Source organism: Falco cherrug, chromosome 4 (genome assembly GCF_023634085.1).
Source record: "Falco cherrug isolate bFalChe1 chromosome 4, bFalChe1.pri, whole genome shotgun sequence".
Classification (NCBI taxonomy): Eukaryota; Metazoa; Chordata; class Aves; order Falconiformes; family Falconidae; genus Falco; species Falco cherrug.
The window spans coordinates 3,345,983-3,367,580 of NC_073700.1; the positions used below are offsets into that span (position 1 = coordinate 3,345,983).

General features: G+C 38.5%; 1 protein-coding gene across 1 annotated transcript in view; it reads left to right on the forward strand.

Annotated features, from left to right (window-relative positions):
• SYN2 (synapsin II) overlaps window positions 1-21,598 on the forward strand; it is a 197,251-nt gene that overhangs the window by 63,269 nt on the left and 112,384 nt on the right. Inside the window, exons 2-3 of the mRNA XM_055708850.1 lie at window positions 16,510-16,567; window positions 19,550-19,641. Of these exons, the coding sequence (XP_055564825.1) occupies window positions 16,510-16,567; window positions 19,550-19,641 (150 nt within the window). The remainder of the gene's footprint in view (window positions 1-16,509; window positions 16,568-19,549; window positions 19,642-21,598) is intronic.

Sequence of the window (21,598 nt, forward strand, 5' to 3'; positions counted from 1 at the left end):
TTTTTTTTTTAATTAAGTTTACAGCTTTAATAAGCAAGTAAAATCTCAGCTCTCCTTTCAAATAACTAAGCTTACACTTCCTTAGAAGGGAATCAAAAGCATACAACAATGAGTCATGTATACTATTTTCCTTAAAATATATGTTTCTGTTAAAACGAAGGGATCTCTTAAGCCAATCTTGTGATTTTTATCAGACCTGTGACTCAGACTTTTTTATTATATTCTTGTATTATAAGTTTTAGCTCTAACAGATTTTGTCTTCCCACAGACTACCTCCCATCTGTTCAGGGTAATGGGTTTTCTGTCGATACTCAGAAAGGAGCATATTGAGGGATTTGAGTTAAAAAAATTCTTCTCAAGAAACCACTAGTCCTCAGAGTCTACTTAAACTTGGTTGCCAGGACTACTCCATCCTAGGCAAACAGGACGAAAAATTTGAGATCCTCTTGCAGAAAAATGAGAACTATAGCCTGCCTACAGAAAGAGAAAAAAGATATGTGTGATAATGAAATATAAACTTTGTATAAACATTGTGATTGAGAAGTGTTCAAGCTCTCAAGTCTTAAACATGTGTGGGCAGGTGGGTGGTTGGGTAGGTGGGAAGAAGGGGAAAGGAGTAAAAAAGTATGAATCCAGGGATGAGACAAAGAGTCGTAATACCTTTTATAGAGGGATAGTACAAAAAATAAAAAAAAAGACTCAGTATTATCTAAATCGTGATGCATTTGATGTTTTCTCATACTAGAACTGAGAGTTAATCAAAGTATCGTCATACTGTGGGACTGAATTAAGCCCTTAAAAGAAGTGCTTTCTTCAGACTGTCAGATCCAGAAGTGATGTTCAAAATAGGGTGATTCACACAAGTATCGAAATGATGAAGTGTTTTAGGGCTTGACCGCTACCTTTAGAGATTGTGTTTTTTAAAAAGCAGTAATTTAGAATGTTTCCTATTTGCTGTTTCTGTTGCTTCATAAATCCTTTTTGTTTGCTGTGAAGCACTCTGTGCTTGTCTTTCATTTCCAACGTGGAAGTTCAGATGCAGAGGACAGGGGGTGGTCTTCTCAGTCTCACTGTGATGTCTTGAATGGTGTGGGGCTGTTGCTTATTTGTGCTGACAAGAATGAATGATTAATTCACGTTCTTTCAGGATTTTAAGATTCCTTGGAATTAGATACATAGCAAGGCTCTGCTGTTCAATGTTTCTGTTCTTTTGCCTACTGTGGTTATTGAAATAGCAGCTCTTTGGCTTTTGTTTTAGTAAACAGAGGTCATGTTTGTTAGTGAGGAGGCATGTGAAATGTGTTCTGTGGTAGGACGGGGGTGAGCACACCGTGGCCCGGCATGAGGTATTCATTCCGTAGCAGCAGGCTCTGTGCTCCTGGGTGTGCTGGAGCATGCTGTAGGTGTCGTTAGAGACTGTGGAACATCTTTGATGTCCAATTAGTTTCTTCCTCAGCAGCAGAGTGCAAACACCAGTGCAATTTGTGAAAGGACTGTGGAAGTGTTTTCAAGATATTTTTCCTAACTGGGAATTGTGTATGTTTGAATGTACAATAATGATCATCTCTTTTTCTGTTGAGCTCGCTGAGGAAATAACACTGCATTGTAAAGAGCTGCAGAGACCTGAATTTGTCCCTTTCTGAGCACACATGTTGAAAATATGGTGTTCTGAATCACTTTTCGATACACTGGCCTGCAACAAGGAATGTGTACGAAGGGTGAAGCGATAGTTTGTGCAGAAGCTGGTAAGGGAGGATGGAGAGGAATAAGGGTTCAGCCATCAGTGGTGTCACCTTCCTCTGCCTGTACTTTCTGTCACTGAGGGTTGTCAGGGTATGGGTGTGCAGTCACAAGGCTAGGCTTCACTTTGGGAGAGAAGGATTTAGTCTCTTACAAATTACAAAAATTGGGTAGTTTTGCTTATTTCTCTGTTGTTTATAAAGAGGCCTAATGATAAACTGGACCATAAGTGGACATGGGTCCTGTTCTTGCTTCTGGCTGAATGATGCAAAACAGTTAATTCATAAACTGGTACTGAGAATGTTCCAGTTTTCTCTGTCTCACAATTTTTGATGTCTAGACCCCTCTTGTGTTCATCTATGAGCAGGAGATGCCCCCTTTCTTTCTCCCTGCCCCTCCCCGTCAGGCGATCAGCTGGATCTGACAGCTGTGTGCCAGCCAGAAGGGGCACAGCAGGGTGCTGTGTTCGCAGTGGGGGACCACCGGCTGGCAGGGCCTCGAGCTGGGTGTGTAGCCCACCGATTTCCCCTCTCCCACACAAGACAACTTTGTGTGAGAGATTCTGTGCTAGGAGAAAGAAGTCTTTAGGGAATCTCATCTAGCTGTTATTATTTTTAGTAAATAATTCCGTCTTTATATTTTTTAATTTTTTTTTTTTTAGTTTTCAGCCTCAAACAGAGGTAAAATGTGAAAGCAAACCGGGGGGGGGGGGAGCTTCTGGCTGTTAACAGCGCTGTACCCGTGTGCCTTGTGAAAAACTTGCAATAGCTTGGGTTGTGGTAAGTTCGCTTGCTTTACTTATGCTGTTCTATTCCATGATTCTGTTACCTATTTACACTGAGAAAATGCGTCAGCTATACCTCATCCTTCAGAAAATTTGTAGGAGCAGAAACAGAGTTCACAACAGGTAGCAGCAGTAAACAGATGGAAATCACTATCCAAATTACTTTTAGTTGCAGCGGCTGGTGTTTCAGTTTAAAATGAAAACATCGTTATTTTGCAATTCATACTTTTTGACCTACAAATTGTTTATGTTCTTCAAACTAGATGACCGTGCCCCCAGGATGGCGGGGCAGTCGGGCACCGCTCAACGCACCCACGCAGCCGCTGTGGGGACTCACCTTGCCTCGCTTCGCTTCCCTTTTCCAGCCAAGTGGTGCAAGTGGGCATCCTGATGAAGTTTAAGGCAATTGCTGAGGATGCAAAGTAACGTGAAGAGATGTAGAATTTTTGCCTGGAGTGATCCTGGTTGAAGTGAATTTTGAAATACTTTTAGAAGAAATACCCGTAGTTGTGGCAGTCTTCATTAAAAATTACTAAGACTGGTTTTTGTTGCCTTTAAACCCTGACAAAATAATCTGTTCTTATTTTCTACATAGTAACGTACTATGCAATAGTAATACTACTTGTTTATGTATATACTAAGATATATATGTATATATACATATGTTCATATGTATGTAAATGCTACGTAATAATAACAACACATATTAGTGCATGTTATGACTACATTATCAAAAAAGAGTTCCACTAATAAGAAAACCTTTTAAAAAAAACAAAACAAAACCCACAAATAAAAACTAGTACATAAGATTCAGCCTGTAACTCAAAAATGTGAATTTCTTTTGAATTACCTGCTGGACAATGGAATGTGGCATGCAGTTCATGAGAATGGAGAAGCTCAGACTACAGGAGTTTAAAATGAAGTTAATAAACATAATGCTCACCAGGCTTGTTGATGATTGCTATAGGAGAGAGATGTGGTTACAGAAAATGAAGTTATAAAACCTACTGGGGATAAAAATGCCTCTGAACTGGCATATACAGGCTGAAAGATAGAAAACGCTGACTTCAAAAGTAGTCAGAAATATTTTGCTGATTTGCTGTAAAGAAATTAATAGCCATGTCTGCAAATCCTGGTGACATTTCTTTTGATTTTGCTGTTAGGAATTTAGAGATTACTTGCTCATTTTGTTTTGCTCTGGTTTTTATCCTAGTTCACCACTGGAAAAAAAGAAGGATTTTAGAAGAAACTGGCAGTCTGCCACTATGTGGGATTTTGATACGAGAGTTGTATCAAAGCAGTCGCTGATATAACTACAGACTAATTTGTGTTGATGCAGTAGCAAAGCAGAATGAGTGTAGCAGCCTTTTTTTCTTAAGGAAATTAAACTTGCAGTATGGATATCCTAGGTCTCCAATTTTGAAAGGTTTTCAACACATCCTGAATTTTCGTCCCAACAGGCCTTACTGTGGAATAATCAAGAAAATATTCTTACTGTGAATGCTGTTATTTGTTCATGTTCTGTTTACTAACCGGGATGATCATCCTTGCCCAGAGTCATAAATCTACTAGCAAAAATATTTACCAGTAACTAGCTGCAGATTTGGATCTTACGTAACAAAGGCTTGCACATGCCTGCCATTTCAGTCTTTGCCAAATGGCAGTGTCTTCATGGGAAAAGTACTCCTGTCGTCTTCTCTGACGACTCGTGGCCAAATGAATCAGTGCCACGGACTGCAGACTTGTGGTTGCCCAAGGATGCATTAGTGGAGGGGTGACTAATAGCATAAGCTAGCCACTTCCCATTAGGGACAAAAGTGGGTGGGTGTAGCCCACAAAATGACGTAGGGCTGGATTCAGTTCATCTCTTGGGCATCCTTGACTAACGTGATACATGTCACCAACTAAAATTACAGCCGTCTTTTCACAGCACAGCTCCTAGAGAGATCTGCTCAAATCTCTGAGATTTTGCAACAGCCTTTGCTGTTGTTTGCAAAAGAGAACAGGTCCTGTTCTCACCCCTGTAGGCACTTGGGGAATTAATCCCGTAAATGTGAATTGTTCAGTTACAGAATCATTACAACTCCTGCTATATGTTAGTATATATCATATATGTCAAAAGAGAATGCATGTTTGCATCTTAGTTGTTTCATGTTACACTACCATGTTTTTGGCAGTAAATCTCCTATTTGACAGCATTTAGTTGGGGTAGGGGGGGAAGGGCAGTGCCCATCTCGGAAGGGGAAGAGATGTTAGAATACAGTTCTGTGTTCAGCAGTGGCTTCTGCTCCTCACCGCTGTCAGGTACTGCTGGTCAGCCCGGGCTCTGGGCTGCTGGGGGGCTTGTGACACGGCCTCATCAGGACATCTCTTCTCCAAAGGTTGGCACACTGCTGAATTTCAAAATTCCAAATTTGAGGTACAGGATACTATTACATATTGCGCCACTTCCACAGCTGAACGTGACCTGAATGTAGCACAGCCCTTGCGTGGAGGAGCCTATGCTGCTGTACAGCAGCCACTGGGAACAGTGGGGGACCTGCTTAATTCCAGTGCGCGTTAAGCACTAAGAACTCAGATCACTTTTGTTTTACAAATAATGAGGAGGGTGTGAGCAAGTGTGGGGTTTTGTATCACTGTAATGCATAGTTAGAATAAAACAAATGTATCACTCATGGAGATTTTTTTTTTTTTTTAAATCAGCTCCTATTATTATTATATTTTATATAGAATATATTTATATAGAATATAATATGTATTATATATAATTATAGATGCACTATAAGCAAATACAGTGTTTACACAGCTGCCTAGAAAAATCCAAACCTGTCAGATACTACCCTAAGGAAAGTTATTGTTGTGTATCCAGGTCATGTTTCTCATCTTTAATGGCTTCCCTTCTGTCACAACATACCTGCGACTTGTGGTGTGTTTTGTGTTGCAGATCCCAATAGTCTTAACCTGGCTTTTATTTTTATAGACTGTTCCAGTGTAAGGATTTTTAAAGCCCATATCGCCAAGGTCAGCTTCACTTGGGGAAAGGGTGGGTCATGCTTCCAGTCTAGCGTATTAGTTGCGTTGCCAGTTTAATGCAGAGGAAAATATAATTCACTAACTTCAGCAGCACCAGAAAATTCCATTGTTCTCTAATCTGTAGTGGGAAGCTGAAAATCCTCGGGAACACAGGCTTTTAGTTACTTGGCTTTTTAGAGAATATTAAAATCAACAAGCCAAACATGGATATTTTAAGTACAAATAAAATTATATGTGATTATACTTTTAAAGTGTAATATTAAAATACACAGTGGTTAGTTTAGTTTTGTAATGTATTTGGAAGCTTAATTCTGAGCAGGAGAGACAATTCTTTTTAGTGAAAGGGTTAGAGCATTGCTAAAATATATTCCGTGCCATATTTTTCAGAAGAACCCATTCATGCATGTTTTGCAGGAGTTAATAACAAGCTAAAAAACAAGTACTATATTTTCAGGTCTCTGCAAACATAGTAACCTGTTTGAAAAATTTTTCTAGTGATGATTTGTCAGTATAAAAGTACCAGTATGTCTAAAAGTATGACCGGAGAAGGAATATATATGGAGATACCCTAGATAGGGCAAAATGGTAACCTGCTACACTATTGTATGCTTTTCCCTGCAGAACACAAAAAAATATAAAAAGTGGTTAAAAAAAAAAGTGAAAAAATAATACTGGGAAAAGTATTTCCTATTTTCTTGGTATCACCTTCTACTGAGAATTACCAGTATAATGTGTTTCTGACAGCTATTGTAACTTGAGTATCTTGAAACAATTGTTTTTTTCATGGCACCACTCTGAACCTTCCTCCAAAGCCAGTGGGTAGATAAAATGCATGTGTCTGAGGCTCAGTCTTCCACAATAACTGATAAATTAATATTTTTTTTTCTGCTGAGCACAGTGCATGAAAACCCTCCTTCCCGGGGGGGGGGGGGGGGGAGGGGGGGGCGGGGAGGGGAATTTCGCTGGGGGTACACCCCAGCTTCCTGATAAACTGGAAATCTTATTTAGAGTCAGAGGAGACTGGTATGAAGCCAGCAGAATCTGAGTGTGTATGTGCGAGAGAAAAATCCCCACCTGAATATTATTCATTAATGCAACATAAAATAGGAGAGGAGCATAGAAAGCATTAGCAATTACTAGTAATTTAATCCATGTTGATTTCAGTGATTAATTTTCCTGTGGGTTTTTGCTAACACTGTGTTAAATATGTAGAGAGTTCTTACTGCTGCTGTTAATCTGCTTTTTCTAGTAGATCTAAAACGACTTGCAGGTTAGGTTCATCCGTCGTTCAGCACAAGCATACACCTAACTCCATGACAGTGAAGTATTTCCCTGCGTGTGACTGCTGCCTGGCCCCGCTGCTCGTTCCGAGTGGGGCTGATACCAGCACAGCTGCTCAAAGCCAGAAAGATGACCCAGGATCTACATTTATCTGTGGTCGGGAATAATTTTATAGCCCATCTGATATACATGTCTTTCTACAGAAGAGGGCAGCAAAAACCATATACTCTACTGCATCTGTAAAGATGAGAAACCTAGTTAATTGTAGAGCTGCAAAGACTAGGTTTTCTAATTGATCTGCTCAGAGAAACAGGGCAACACGACTGTTGTACTTGAGACACTATAAAAACCTAGTATAAGAAGTATAAAACCATAAGTTTCAGTTGCATGGAAAAAACAACAAAAAAAAATAATGTCAAAGGCTGTTTTACACCAGTTCTTTGGGATCTTGATTCAAATGCAGCCCCCTAGTATTCCTGCAGCACAAAGCCAGTGATAGAATCGGAAGAGGCCCCAGTTCTGTGTGATGGAGGTGAAAGGATCTCTAAACCACAGAGCAAACCAATAGCTGATCTGCGAAAAATCTTTTAATCCTTAATTCATTTCAATCTCATTCAGTATCTGTAGCTTCACAGAATTATTCTGCAGGGGTGTGGAATGCTTGTGGGGGTCCAGTTGGAAAAAAAAAAATACTTGGACTTGCCTGTACTGTCACTGCTATTCTTTCTAAAGGCCACTTTTGATTGAGTATGGTTTTGTGTATGTATGTATATGTATGTATATCTTTAAGATATTCTGGCACTTGTGGCAGTCCTTTCTTCTCCTGTTACGCTGTGTTTCCACTGGGTCTTGCTCCTGTGTGGGGCTGGAGATTTAAGGTTTGACATCAGGACTGACGGTTTGATGTGCTCGGTCTGATTTAACTGGCAAACTGGAGCTCAGAGGTGCGCCCTGGCTCTCCTGCTTTCTCCCACAGACATGCATGACTTGTCTATAGGACAAGCACAGAGGGGAACCAGCTGGAGAGGTTTCAAAGATACAGTTTCTATATTAAATGCAGGATCCTCAAAGGTGAAAATGCAAAAAAGATTTTTTTTGGTATGTTTACATAGCCCAACATGTTATGTACAAAGTATCGCCTTGTAATGTCTCCAGACATAAATGATTCCGGCTTTCTCACCTCACAGAGTCATGCATCTTGCTTTGAGGCATTAAAATACCTTAGAGAATTCAGTACAAATAGCAAAATTAAAAGGCAGATAAATTCTTGCTGAACAGTTTATCAATAATGTGGATTCAGCCTCAAAGACTCTTTTACTCCATGCTGGTCTTTATGGTGTTTCAGATGTTGTCAGAAATCACCTTCTGTTAGTGTGAAGTCTTTTAGGCTTACTTTATTTTATTTATCTTGATAGGAAAAAAAAGTAAACTAAAATATTTCTAGATGGTTTAGGTTTTTTCTGTCATAAACTAATCACCAGTGACTGCATTGTGCAACATTTCTGCCACTTATTCAAGATAGAGTGCTTTACTTTCTAAACAGTGGAGCTGCCCATTAACATTAACTTAATCTTTGTTCGCAATAGAATGAGAGGTTGGAAAGAAAGGTCGACTTAATTGGTGGGGAGACTTGGAAATGACAAATTTAACTTTGTTATTTAGCCTGCAATATTATTACATTGGCTATAGTAGATAAGATTAAGGAACTTACAGCAGCTGGTGCAGAAGATGCAGTTTAAGTCCTATAGCACTAAGAACCACTAAAACCTTCACCAGTATTTAAACAGTAATATTTTGTTAGCCTAATCTGGCTAGTGATGTTTTCCTGCATAAGATTTGGGACTTTCTGTTCATCTCATGAGTACAAAATATTTTTATGACCCTAAACCATGGGAAATTGTTGTTCTAATGAGTCTAACAGATTTGGAAAAGGTTATAATGTGTTGCATCACGTATGAGGTCTTCTAGTGATGAGGGAATGAACATTTAAAAATACTTTCATTTGTCATCTAGTTTACAAAAAAAGCCCACAGAAATTACATCGTGACTATAAATCTTGCACAGAAGGAATGGGCTAATGGTAAATATTACATAATCGGAGGTGTGGGATTTTGAGACATTACCACTAGCATTTGGTCATGAAAGAGTACTTGTTTCACCTTGAGTGGGCAGAAAATTAGGCATTTTCAGTAAAGTGTGTGCTTCAAAAGACCCAGAAAAATTGAGCTCAAAGATTCAAGAGTAGGAGGCACTTTCGTTTTTGTTAGATTTCTGGTGAAAACACTGCATTCAGGCACAGAACAGAGTGACAAATAGGTAGGCTCCATATTAAAACAACAAAGGTCGTTCTTGGGCTGGAAGATCTGTTCTGTAAAAGAACAAAATTAAGAACAAAAAAGAACAAGACACTGTTTTGTTTAAATAATCAGAGTAACAGAGATAACATTCAAATATATGCCAAGGGGATGAAATAATTTGTTAAAAAAGAAAGGTCTAGTAACAAATTAGGTGGGAAAAACAAAGGGATTGAGTCAGAGATTGTGAAAGCCTCTGAAGGTGCCACATATAAAGCTATTCTAAAAAAAACCAACAACCTTTCTAGCAAGGTGGATATGCAGCACAAAAAGGGAAACCGAGTAATTGTTACTTAATAAGCTTGCATTCTTTATTTCTAGATCACTATGCTTTCTTCTTTGATATGCTTTTAGAGCTGAATCTCTTCACACATTCTGCACTGTCTGATCGGGAAAATCCTCCACTGGGAAGTGTGTACTCTGCTTTTTCGTGAGTTTAGCCATCCCTGGTAGAGGGGCTGGGGAAGGGTACGATGGTTCAGTGCCTTTGCAGAGGAAAGGCTCCCCGCAGGAGCTCTGTTCTTTGAGCACATATTTAACAAAGGCTTTGCTGCAAGTTACAGAAGTCAGGGGAGGGAAAGCCTTGTTCCAGAGGATGGCTGCTTCTAGAGATGTCTTCTGCTGCCCTGTTATGTTTGAACTGCTGGGGTAGCTGTGCTTTCATGGTCCTCAATGAAACTGGGCAGACCAGCGATGAAGAAACCCTGTAGCTTGGTAGAGCAGGTCTCATATTAGGCTATTTGGGATAACTCCCTTATGTGCCCTAGGACTGCAAGTGCTCGCTTTTGTTCCCAGTAATTCTCTTTCCATGTACCCTCATTGATGAAATTGGTATAAGAGTAGTCAAGACAGTAATTTCAAGTAAAGATATACAGTGAAAGACTGAGACATATTGTACTGGTGGAAACAATGTGATATATTAAAAAAAAATGTTGGCCATGTTGTGCCATTGGGCACAGAAGAAAATGTTCAGAGCTCATTTCTATTGTGACCTCCAGTGAGCAAATAATGGGCTGAAATGCAGTTGTTCATATGTTACTTATTGGCAGAAGCTAGCACTTTTTTCTTTTTTTTTTTCCTTTCTTTTTTTATGAAGGTTTTATTTTCCCTTTTGAAAAGTTAGGCAATGACTTAGAATGAGAACTGCATAAATTGTGTCTTGACTGTCATACTGAGGGGGAAAAAAAGGTTTTTATGAAATTAATCAATTTTTGGTTAGGGTTTCTGTGAATTGTCAGATCACACAGTGAATTACTAGAAAGAACAATCTGTGTGTCCTTGCCAATTACAGTGCCTCCATTGAATACAACATTTCATCAAGCTGAGTGATTAACAGCAAAACTTAACTGGCCCAATACAAATGTGAGCTATGGAACCTGTTAAAATAAGCCGTGCTATTTCAGACCCAATGAAATGCGCTGCTGTTCAAATTTACAGGCTCCTGGTAATGGAGATCGTCATTAATCTAATGAAATCCAACTCAACAGGGAGCACTAGTAGAACTAAAAGTCATGCATTTGATTTGTTCTATCACTTCTATAACTCTTGTGGTGACAGTCTGCTTCCTTTAAGACAATTTCTGAATGGAGTAGTAGCTTGACAAAGCATAACTGTTTTATGTGAGAGTGAAATACTGGCTGGGTTAAGTGCCAAAAGTATAACTTTACAGTACAGAAGAAAAAAAGATGATGTTTTAAATCCAAATAGGTCTTTACAGAATCTGAGTAATTTATTTAAGAGTGTTAAGGTCTTTAAGAATCAGGTTTTAAATAGGATACTTTAATTTTTTGTATGTCTCTTACCAGCGTCTTGGAGAAATGTGGGACAAGTAAATAAAAGAAAGTCTGTAAACCGCATTTCTTAATAATTTGTTGTATTTAGTCATGATAGCATCATCATAGCAGTTCCAAACGGTGAGCTTTATAGCTAAGCTGATTGGGTGGAAGTTGATGTAGCAACTGTTGATACTATCAGACTGTTGCAGAGCCCATTGATGTTGGTAGAGAGATTCCCACTGGTTTCAGTAGATTGCAGATTAGGTCACATAAAATGAAAACATTATGCAAATCTTACCATATGCGTATTTTGATCACAGTTTCTTATGGTTTTCATATGTTTACAGAAGTCCGAATAACAGTCTAAAAAGTCCTCAGCATATGGAAGAAGTAATAATCCTGCTCCTTAAAGTGATCCTTATTGTGGATTCGTGATATGTACGTGATCATGTTTTTAAGCCTTTATTTCCTTGACAGATTCTTTTGATTTCAAACTGAAAACAAATATATTTAGAACTAACTGCTGTTCTAAAAACCATGTACTTAGAATGTGTCTAGATTATATCAATGAAATGTTAATTAAAAGATACATGATTTTATTAGATTGTTCAATACTTTCTCATGGGACAGTAGACAAGTCTACTGAACGTATGAAATTTAACAAGAGCAACTGCTGGATTCTCCACCTGGGACAAGGTGATCAGCTGAGGGGTGACAGCAGGGGGGAGGTGCTGACCTCCTCTCTCTGATGACCAGTGACAGGACACCAGGGAGTGGAATGAAGCCATGCCAGGGGAAGTGCAGACTGGACATTACGAAAAGATTCTTCACTGGAAGGGCGGTCAGTCGCTGGAACAGGCTCCCCAGGGAAGTGGCCATGGCACCAAGCCTGTCAGAGCTCAAGGAGCGTCTGGACAATGCTCTTAGTCATATGGTTTAGTGTTAGGTGTCCTGCAAGGAGCAGGGCGTTGGACGCAAGGATCCTTATGGCTCCCTTCTAACCTGAGGGATTCTATGATTATGCCAGTGTTCTGAGTCTTTTTAGCACCTGTGTTACCCGATCACCTAGCAGTACAAATGGGATGCTGGCGAAATTTTAGACACAGTCATATTGCTATTAAATTAATAGAAAATACTAGCAGCTGGGGGTAGATTGACTGTTTCTGATTCAGCATGAAATTAGAGCAGCATATACAAACCATAGTTTTTCTGGTACAAAAACTTTGAGACAAAATCTACTCTCTCGCCTCTCTCTCCCCTTCAATTAAATAATCAGTTATTTCTAACTCTATTTGAACTTGAAGACCGGGCTTGCTTTCTCTTCACATTCGCTGTTCTGTTACGAGGCTAGCGTGCCCTGCTTTTCACGCCTGTTGAGGTCGGGCTGGTTCAGTGTCAGCACTCCGCCAGCATCCTCGCATGCGCGCGGCAATCCCAGTGAACCAGTTCCCTGAGACAGCTGTGTGTGTACCTGCGTGTTGCCCTGCCCAACATAAACGATGCTAGTGTAAGTGGTGACGGTCTGCAGTTGTCACTGTTCCGAATGATGAACAGACTGCCCTGTTGTCGTAAACCGGTGCCGTAATTATTTTTGAGCATACAATCTTCTTGATAGGATTGGTCGTTCATTTCCAGATCGCTGTACAGACGTGCCCAGAAACTGGTGTTCAAAGGGAACCAAACCCTGTGCACATTCTGTTGGTCATACAGAAGGCAGCCTACAAGTGCTGCGCTAAACTGACGGGCACTAGTCGCGGTGTTGGAAGCTGTGAGAACAGGTGAGTGATGCACAAAAGCAGTAGTTTGCAGGACTGGACCCCACCTGTTTGCTGGACGTGTGCTTTGACTTTAGGAAAGACTGTTGCTGACCAGCTCATCGCTGCCGAGTTAAAGAATACAAGCTGAAGCAGTAAAACCCGTTGCGTGTTAGCAAGTGATTTTTCCTGTTGATTTTGCTGCCGATCAAATGTAGCACCAGTTTTAATGCTTTGTTCGTTTAAATGTGGTTTAAACTGTGGTTTCATGGCATAGTAAGATACTGTGGAAATGTACATAGATGCTGTGTATTTTAAGGGGGAAATATTTCAGGTCTTTCTTACGTATTTGAAACACTTCTAGTGATTGCTACTTCATTCATTGTCCCTGCCAAAGTTCACTAAGCAGTATGAGTTTGTATTAGGCTGCATCTATGGCAACTGTATATCCTATTGTTGTGTAAAGATCTTTAACCACAAAACAAAGCAAGAAATACATAAATATTTCACATATTTGGAAAAGATGCTGACTATAAGAGGTCATGCTTGTAACTCCAATAGGCAGCATTCATATTAGTAGCTGTCTGTTTTCTCTGCCTTTAGGCTTTGGCAAGCAAGCGGTTACTCAGAGTTTCAGATGAATAAACTGCTTTCTTTCCTTCTCTTCCCCGCCCCCCCCCCCCCCCCCAACCAATGCAAGAAATCATCAACTATAGGCAGTCATATGACACTTGAATTGGGGCACATTTGGTTTTTTAACTTTACTCATGCTGACAGCTAACCTCACTCTTCTCAAACACCTTGCCTGGGGTCCCTGGCCGGAAAGCGTGAATTCCTTCCTGTGGAGGTGCGCCAAGGGTTAATACGCAGGTATTCCATGCTCAGTACTCAGAGTAATAAGGCATAACAGGGAATCCAAACTACAATTCAGTGGAATTCTATAAATCAATAACAACAGAGAATTTTTTTCTCCATCTCCCCTCAGTAAGAAAATATAAATTAATTAAAACATGTCATAAATGTCTTTATGATAAGATTGCACATTTCTCATATTGCAAATGGGAAATAATTCAAGCAGGGTATGACTGTATTTCCTAAGTACAGTAAATAAAATGAAAACTAGGTTCTATTTCACAGGAAACATGCTAATCTTAGAGTTTTTTCTGAAGTTGCTGAGTCATGACTTTTAGCTGTAAGTTATTTTTTAGGATATCATAGGAAATTCTTGCAGATTCTGGCTCAACACTTGGACAATATTACTGAATGTTATACATTTTTATAAAAGCTGTTGGTTAAAGCTACTTTGAAATTAAGTCTCTTTAAGTGATTAAAAGTCATGTTTGTTTTCAAGCTCCAGATTGCTTAACTTCAGCACTTACTACTACTGTTTATTTTCATAGCTGAAGTCATTTGTTGAAATGTGAGTCATGCCAGAGTCTAGTTGTTGAAAGGTTGCCTCATCTAAATGATGTTTAAATAGAAAGACAGAATTTAAAAGAATAGCATCTCACTAATTAATAATTAACTGATGTTTTGAGCCCATTCCAATATGTGCAGTGGACCTGGTGCTAAAGAATAGAAGACCCTCTCTTGGGCCCTCGCTGGCTTCTTAGTTCTCTTTCCTCTCTTAAAGAAGGGATTGGTTGCTGATACCTCTTAGGGTAAGCACTGGGGGAGGCTTAATCTCTCTATATGGTCAAGTTAGCATTCAGCTTTGAAGAAACTGAGTCTTGCTCTAAGCTTATTTTCCCATGTTCAAGAGACAGCTTCACTGTAACATTATCATGTTATGTAGCCAACGTAATTCTATTCAAATTAAATTTGTGTTATGTGATGTCCAGTAATGCATTTACCTCACCTATTGCCACATCAGAACAAATCTAGGTGCTCGTCCTGTTCCCAGTAAAATTCAGCAATAACATTACTGTTAAATTGATGGGAATCACAACTGCAGTTTGAAATATTTTTTGAAGTGGTAAATTTTAGTTTTTCAAAGAGGCATTGAAGTTGTCTGTTGTTATGAATTGGTTGCTTTTCTTCTGAGGTAGGTGTGGTGTTATCTTTGAACATGATAACTTCCTCTCTGGTCTGGCTTTTGTGGACTTCTCATAGAAGTAATACAGATGCCCTTGGTTTTCCTGCTCCTGTTGGATTAACGTGGCCCAGCTGAAGCTTCAGCATAAAGAGCATTATAAAACTTAAGCCATGTCCAGACATCTTCAAAGTTTTCAAGAGGTAATTTTCATATTCGCTATATGGAATTTCAAAACAAATTTGGACAGAAAAGTAAGTGGTTAATGATATTTAAGTTAGACTTTTGACACTGTATATTTAAATTCTGCTTTTGTTATTGCCAAAAACATTTGATAACATTATGCTGAGTATGCGCCTCCTATAATAAAATGATGGATTTCAAACTTCATATTTCATGTGTATTTATTATAAGAAAACATATAGTAATGCAAATGCTTTCTTTATTGTTATCTTCTTACTAGTTGTGTATATTTGTACAGTATTAATTGTTGGGCAATATTTTAGAATTCCATTTCAGTGTAAACACTTTCTTTGCTTTCTACCATATGTTATCCATGATACCTAACATACCTCTAAGAACTTTGTTGCCAAAGGCACTGTTTTCAGTTGATTATTTAGAAGTTTGGCTCTTTCACTATTGAAACCAGTGGTGAAACTCTTCTGGATGTCAGTGGGAAAAGGATTTTCCAAAAGCAATGATGAATGGTTTTAACATGTAATATACATTACTTTCACTGATGAAGTAGATTTAATTGAATAGCATTTTGTCAGATGCTGAAAATGGGTAAAGGTGGTACTTTTTGTTAACACTTGAGAAGATGTCCTGTGGTGTTCTGTTTTTGGATTGTGCAACAAATTGTGGCCCACATATAATAAAAGCCAGAAAGGTACTCTAAGCTTAGTCTTGAGCAAAAAAGGTGCAGAGAAACTGATACCATATCCCCTTTCCACCTTCAGAGTGTTAGAGTAGTTCCATTTTGTGAACAGATTTATTATTTTTTTTAAAATTCCCATTTACTCCAAAGCAGATACATGCTGCCTAAGGCATAGAACTAACTAACATTCCTAGAAGAATGTCTGCTTGTCAGGCTTGGGAGACTGGATCGCTGAATTCAGTTCTGTTTTATCATAGCAATCCTGGTGTACAATGATTACTCATAAACACTCCTTCAGATTAATTGCATTGTCTCAAGTTATAGTTTAGAAAAAGCAAACCTGATTAGTAAATCATGCACTTTCATCTTTGGTGACAGAGTCTCCAGTACCTCTGATAAATTTCTTTAAAAAAAATATGAAGTTTCTAAGCATAGTGTTTCAATAAACCAGTTTTTCTAAATAAATTAATTGGATAAAGATTGCCATGAGTGGCTGTTACTGAAATTCATTCACTGAGTTGAAATTCATCGGAATGAATTTCCACTGGTGGTGTTGACTTTAATGAGAGCAAGATTGCATCTTTTTAATGGTACTCATTTTATATTAATAAGTAATTGTGCAATATGTGTTGCAGTATACTTGAGTATGTACTTTAATGTTGAAAATCACATTATGCATTTTAATCCCCCAATACCGTGTGATGGGATGTTAAGGGCCCAAGGATGTCAAAGGATAGAGAATTGTATCTGTGTAGTAGGTAGATTGAACTAGTAGATCAGTGTATTCTCAAGATAGGAAGGCCCTACAAGAAGCTTTTATATAGCTACTGATTACAGATACCTATATCCTTGATTTTCTCTCTCCCTTTTTTCCTGCAGGGCCAAGGCTTTTCGTGGAAAAAAGGTCCATGGAGAATATGACATAAAGGTTGAACAGGTAACTAAATTACTTAATCTGAGTGTTATTTTTATATTTGTTTATTTATACAAACACATGTATATGTATAAACACATACCTCCCTGAAGGTATTTAAAAATGTGTAGATGTGGTGCGTAGGGACATGGTTTAGCGGTGAACTTGGTAGTGTTAGGTTAATGGTTGGATGTGATGATCTTAAGGGTCTTTTCCAACCTAAAGTGTCCTATGATCCTGTATGCAGATATGTGTAGGTAGATACATAAGCCCTTGTACTTCAATAAACCTCACAAGTTAAGTAGATGTGCTAGTTTTGGCTGGGATAGAGTTAATTTCTTCTTAGTAGATGGTATGGGGCTGTGTTTCAGATTTGTGCTGAAAACAATGTTAATTCAGGGATGATTTAGTTACTGCTGAGCAGTGCTTACACACAGCCAAGGTCTTTGCTGCTCCTCACGCCACGCCACCAGCGAGCAGGCTGGGGGGCACATGAAGCTGGGGGGGGGGGGGGGCACAGGCGGGACAGCTGACCCCAACTGACCCAAAGGACATTCCATACCATAGGACATCATGCTCAGCATATAAAGCTGGGGGAGGAAGGGGGGATGCTTGGGGTGATGGCATTTGTCTTCCCAAGTCACCGTTACGTGTGGCGGAGCCCTGTTTTCCTGGAGGTGGCTGCACACCTGCCTGCCCGTGGGAGTGTTGAATGCATTCCTTGATTTGCTTTGCTTATGTGTGGCTTTTGCTTTACTGATTAGACTGCCTTGATCTCCACCCGTGAGTTTTCTCACTTTTAGCGTTCTGACCCTCTCCCCCATCCCACCGCAGGGCAGTGAGCGAGCGGCTGTGCGGGGCTGAGCTGCCAGCTGGGGTTACACCGTGGCAGTCCTTTTTGGTGCCCAGTCAGCTCTTTGTCAAGATTCCGACCATAATTTGCACATTAAAAAGATGTCATATTCCCAAGTTGTTGCTTAGAGACTGAATTTCCCAGACACTCCATGAATTACATGATGCATTATTTTTTTTATCACTAAGTCCTTCACTTAAGAATATACATACGCTTTGGTTGCAGTGCTAGCGTGTGGGTTTTTTTAAAAAAGCACTGAATAAATATGGAGATATAGTTCAGGGTCCATTAGAATTTTGGCTATTTTATTTGAGATAGATATCTGAGACTAGGGAATTAAATGTCTTTTTACCGCTTTTCAATCTTGAATTCTACAAGTAGATGCTACTGTAAGAGGCTTCGGTACTTTAAACTGAATTGTTTTGTCACTGGAATTTCAAAGAGTGAGGGAAAATTATCACTAGCTGTGTGGATTCAGCTTATCTAAATTCACTGTGATAGTACAGCATCTAGCTTTGCTCCATTCTTTACACCATTGAATATCTGCTGATGTTCTTGGCTTTGAAACATGGAAAGCGTTGCCAGGGATCTTCAAGGGCATTGAGGGAGAGACAGGAAAAAGAAGACATGCTGTTTTGTCCCCAAATACCATTCACACCTAGATCAGACCATGCCATTGACATCACGCGCACTGTCTATTTAATACTAACAAAAGCTCTGTGTAAGCCTAGAATTTCCTTCATATGGTCTCTTCTAGGACCAGAACCACCTTTAATCAGTAAGAAATTGAAAGTTTCTAAACCCTATTAATCACTTTGTAAAACGTTAGCACTGTGGCAGTCATATACAAATAGTTATTAACAACTACTTTAGTCTACTTTTGCTAATACCAGAGACCGTTATTTTATTTTTACACTACTTACAGCAACCTATCTTAATGTACAATGTTTTCCACTGTGTGCTAAGCTTTTGAACTACAAAACCTACATTGTGAATCCTTGTAATTGTTTAATATGTTTTATTAATTGGGGAGATCAGTTGTCAATCTCAGATTAAATATATTTTAAATGATACTTTAATATTGTCAGCACGATACAAATATTTCAATCTCTCACCATTTGTACTGCTTTTATAATAATCTTAAAGCTACCCCTTGTGTTTAGAACACTATAATACTGGTCTGAGACAGTATATATGCGTATGGGATTTAATGAAGAGACCTCCATGCTTGAAATCAAGCACATACTTAAGCTATTGAGTTGGGAGGGTGGTTAGAGTAGGCAACACTTGCCTTAACTGAACACTGAATTCTGAAAGCCTTACACAGATTTTACTTTGGAAGACTCAGTGATACTATTTTTCAAGAGGAGACTAATGAGAATTCTGACACGCTCTATTCTGTATTAGTGTCCGGGACAGCAAAGACGCTTTTATTTATGCACTAGAAGACAGTTGGCTGCATTTCAATTGTTCTGCTGTGTAATGTTATTGTAAAGTGCCTTGAGAGTCTAAGCTGATGAAAGACTGTGGATAAATGAAAAACATCCTGTCCTTTCCTTTCAAATAACTGTAGATTCAGAGTATGGAAGTGATTCCTTTTAAATACCACATTTCCAGGGTGAGAAGATACTTTGAAAAAGTTCTTTATTTGTGAATTTTGCAAGTCAATTGTTCATCAGCACCAGATCTTTTAAAGAATAAATGCTCATAAATGAAATAGGGGTAAAGTATATGAAGAGACACTAAATCCTATAAGAAAATATTCTGTTTATCACAGTTATTTTAATGCTGCTTCTGTACTGTTTTCTTCAAAAATTTTTGTGAATGTTTGTTGAGTCTGTATTAATCTCTGAAAACACCATACAAATATAATCTCTACACTTCTGTGCAGACGTGAATAAATAAATACACTTGCTACTGCCCCATAGTCCTTTTTTGGAAAAAGTTGTTTACATTTTGCTTTCTTTGTACAGAATTTATTCAAATGTGATGTGTCATAGGTGGCAAATGCTGTTGGATTTATATCCTTTTGGTGCTCATTATATTCCAAATGTATATTATCAGAAGTTTGGATACTAACACTTAAAAGAAGGGATTTAGGAAAATAAAGGTAAAATAAACGAGACTGACTAATGTGAGTCTTCTTTTCATAGGCAGAATTTTCAGAAATCAACTTGATAGCCCATGCTGATGGCAATTATGCAGTAGATATCCAAGTATTTCGAAATGGCACTAAAGTGGTCAGGTAAGAAAAAATATATATAATAACAGCAAAAAGCAATGAATGGCATAGTGCATGCATGGAAAAGGTAGTGAATGATTTTTTTTTTGTATATGTGCAATAGGGTTTTTGACTGCAACACACTTTGGTCACTGGCATGAAAAGCAGGGAAAAAAAAGTATGTGATCAGTGCAGTACTTCCTGTTTGTGGCGGGAAGGGAATCTCTCAATGTTTTGATCATATGAAAGGTGGATTTGAGTAAGATAGGAATGAAGTCTGCTATAAAAAAAACACATAATTGGGAGTTAGGGTTATTGGTTTGGGTTTTATCTTTGCTTCAGAAATAAAGGTGGTCTTTGTGACCTTTGTACATGCCAGAGTTTTCCAGATGAGCTGTATTTAGTCCAAAAATTGAGTATTTTCTATTGAAACAGCCAAGTCCTAGCACTTCTCTCAGGATAGTTACTGGAATATCACTTCTGTTTGAGAATTTCAGTTTAAAAACCTGAGATTTCCTAATAGACTGTTTTGTCCAAAAAAGATTATTCCAATTGAAGGCAGGGTAATTTTACCATTTCTTTCAGCGAGGATGTCAACAGCCTTGTAAATGTAAGGGAAGAAAACAGGGGTATGTCTGGGCAAACTGAAAGCTTAAATATTAACCGAGTTATTTCAGGAAGTCCTATATTTTATCTGGTTTATGAGAATTATAGCTATTTTGGCCAGTGCAGTTAAGTATGAGTTAAGTATAGCATAGCAGTTGTTTGACTGAACAAGTGCATTCAGAAACGTGGATCAAGCCACTAACAAACAGTGGTAGATAACTGCTTATGTTTATCTTTGTTTACTGCTTATGCTTCTCTTCAGGCAAGAGTTCAGGGAGCTAGCATACAGCATGTCTTGTATCGTCATGTTTTTGCACAACATCTGTCCAAATAAAAGATTTGAAAATGTCTGCTCATTCATGTAAAAAAAATCATGAAAAAATACTTTGTGTACTTTATGCTTTAAAACTCACAACAGTTTAATCTCTTGTGTGTTCTAAAAATACTGCAGCTTAATACAACAACCACTTCTGCCAAATCCACAAGATTATTTCCTTAGAAGAGTAAGAGATTTGATATTTTTAGTAGTGGTGGTGATGGTGGTGTTTTTTCTCCAGCGATAAATTTTTGGAGCCAGGAAATCTTGATCACTGCTCCTTAGTGGCTTTTCTGTAGAGAGTTTTCCAAAAACACCCAAAATATAGAGGCCAAGTTAGCTTTGGTATGTGTCAATACTTAATGTGATTTGGGAACCTCCAGAAAATAGCATCTACAAAGATGTATATTTGCTGTTTCTGAGAAAACTTGGTAATGCTGCTGCTTATGTTAAGAAACAGATAAATCTTGTTGTGTCATCAGATAACTCTAAGATTTAGATGACAGAGGATTTTATAATATTATCAGTCTTATGGGTAGTTTAATTAACCAAATAGAGCTACCTTAGGTTGATAAGTTTCACTCAAATCTGTGTGATACACCTGCACGTATGTGCATGCTTTCCGGTGTGACAGGGATATTTAGACATGATACGAGAGCAGTTCCCTGTTTCTGTGATAATTTATCTGGAGATACAGAATATATTTGAAAATATTTTTGAAACATAAATATTCTGTATCTCCAGGTAAGTGCTAGTCTTTACGTTGCTTTAAGCCTAATTGGTTTGTGAAGTTTATTGCCTGAAGCTTGGAATGTGTCACTAAGGTAATATCCGTCAGCATCCCTGCATTCTTTACATGTTCAGTTGACAAGAAACTTTATTTGAAATCCAGCATTGAATTTGGGTGAGACAACAGGATGTGTGACACGTTCCTTTGTTTCGGTCCGTCTCAACTATTAAGAAAGATGGGAGAAGCTGCGGGTCCCACTGGCATCAAAGTTCATATTGGATACAGACTATGAACACATTACCAAAAAGGCATAAACACCTGAATACTCA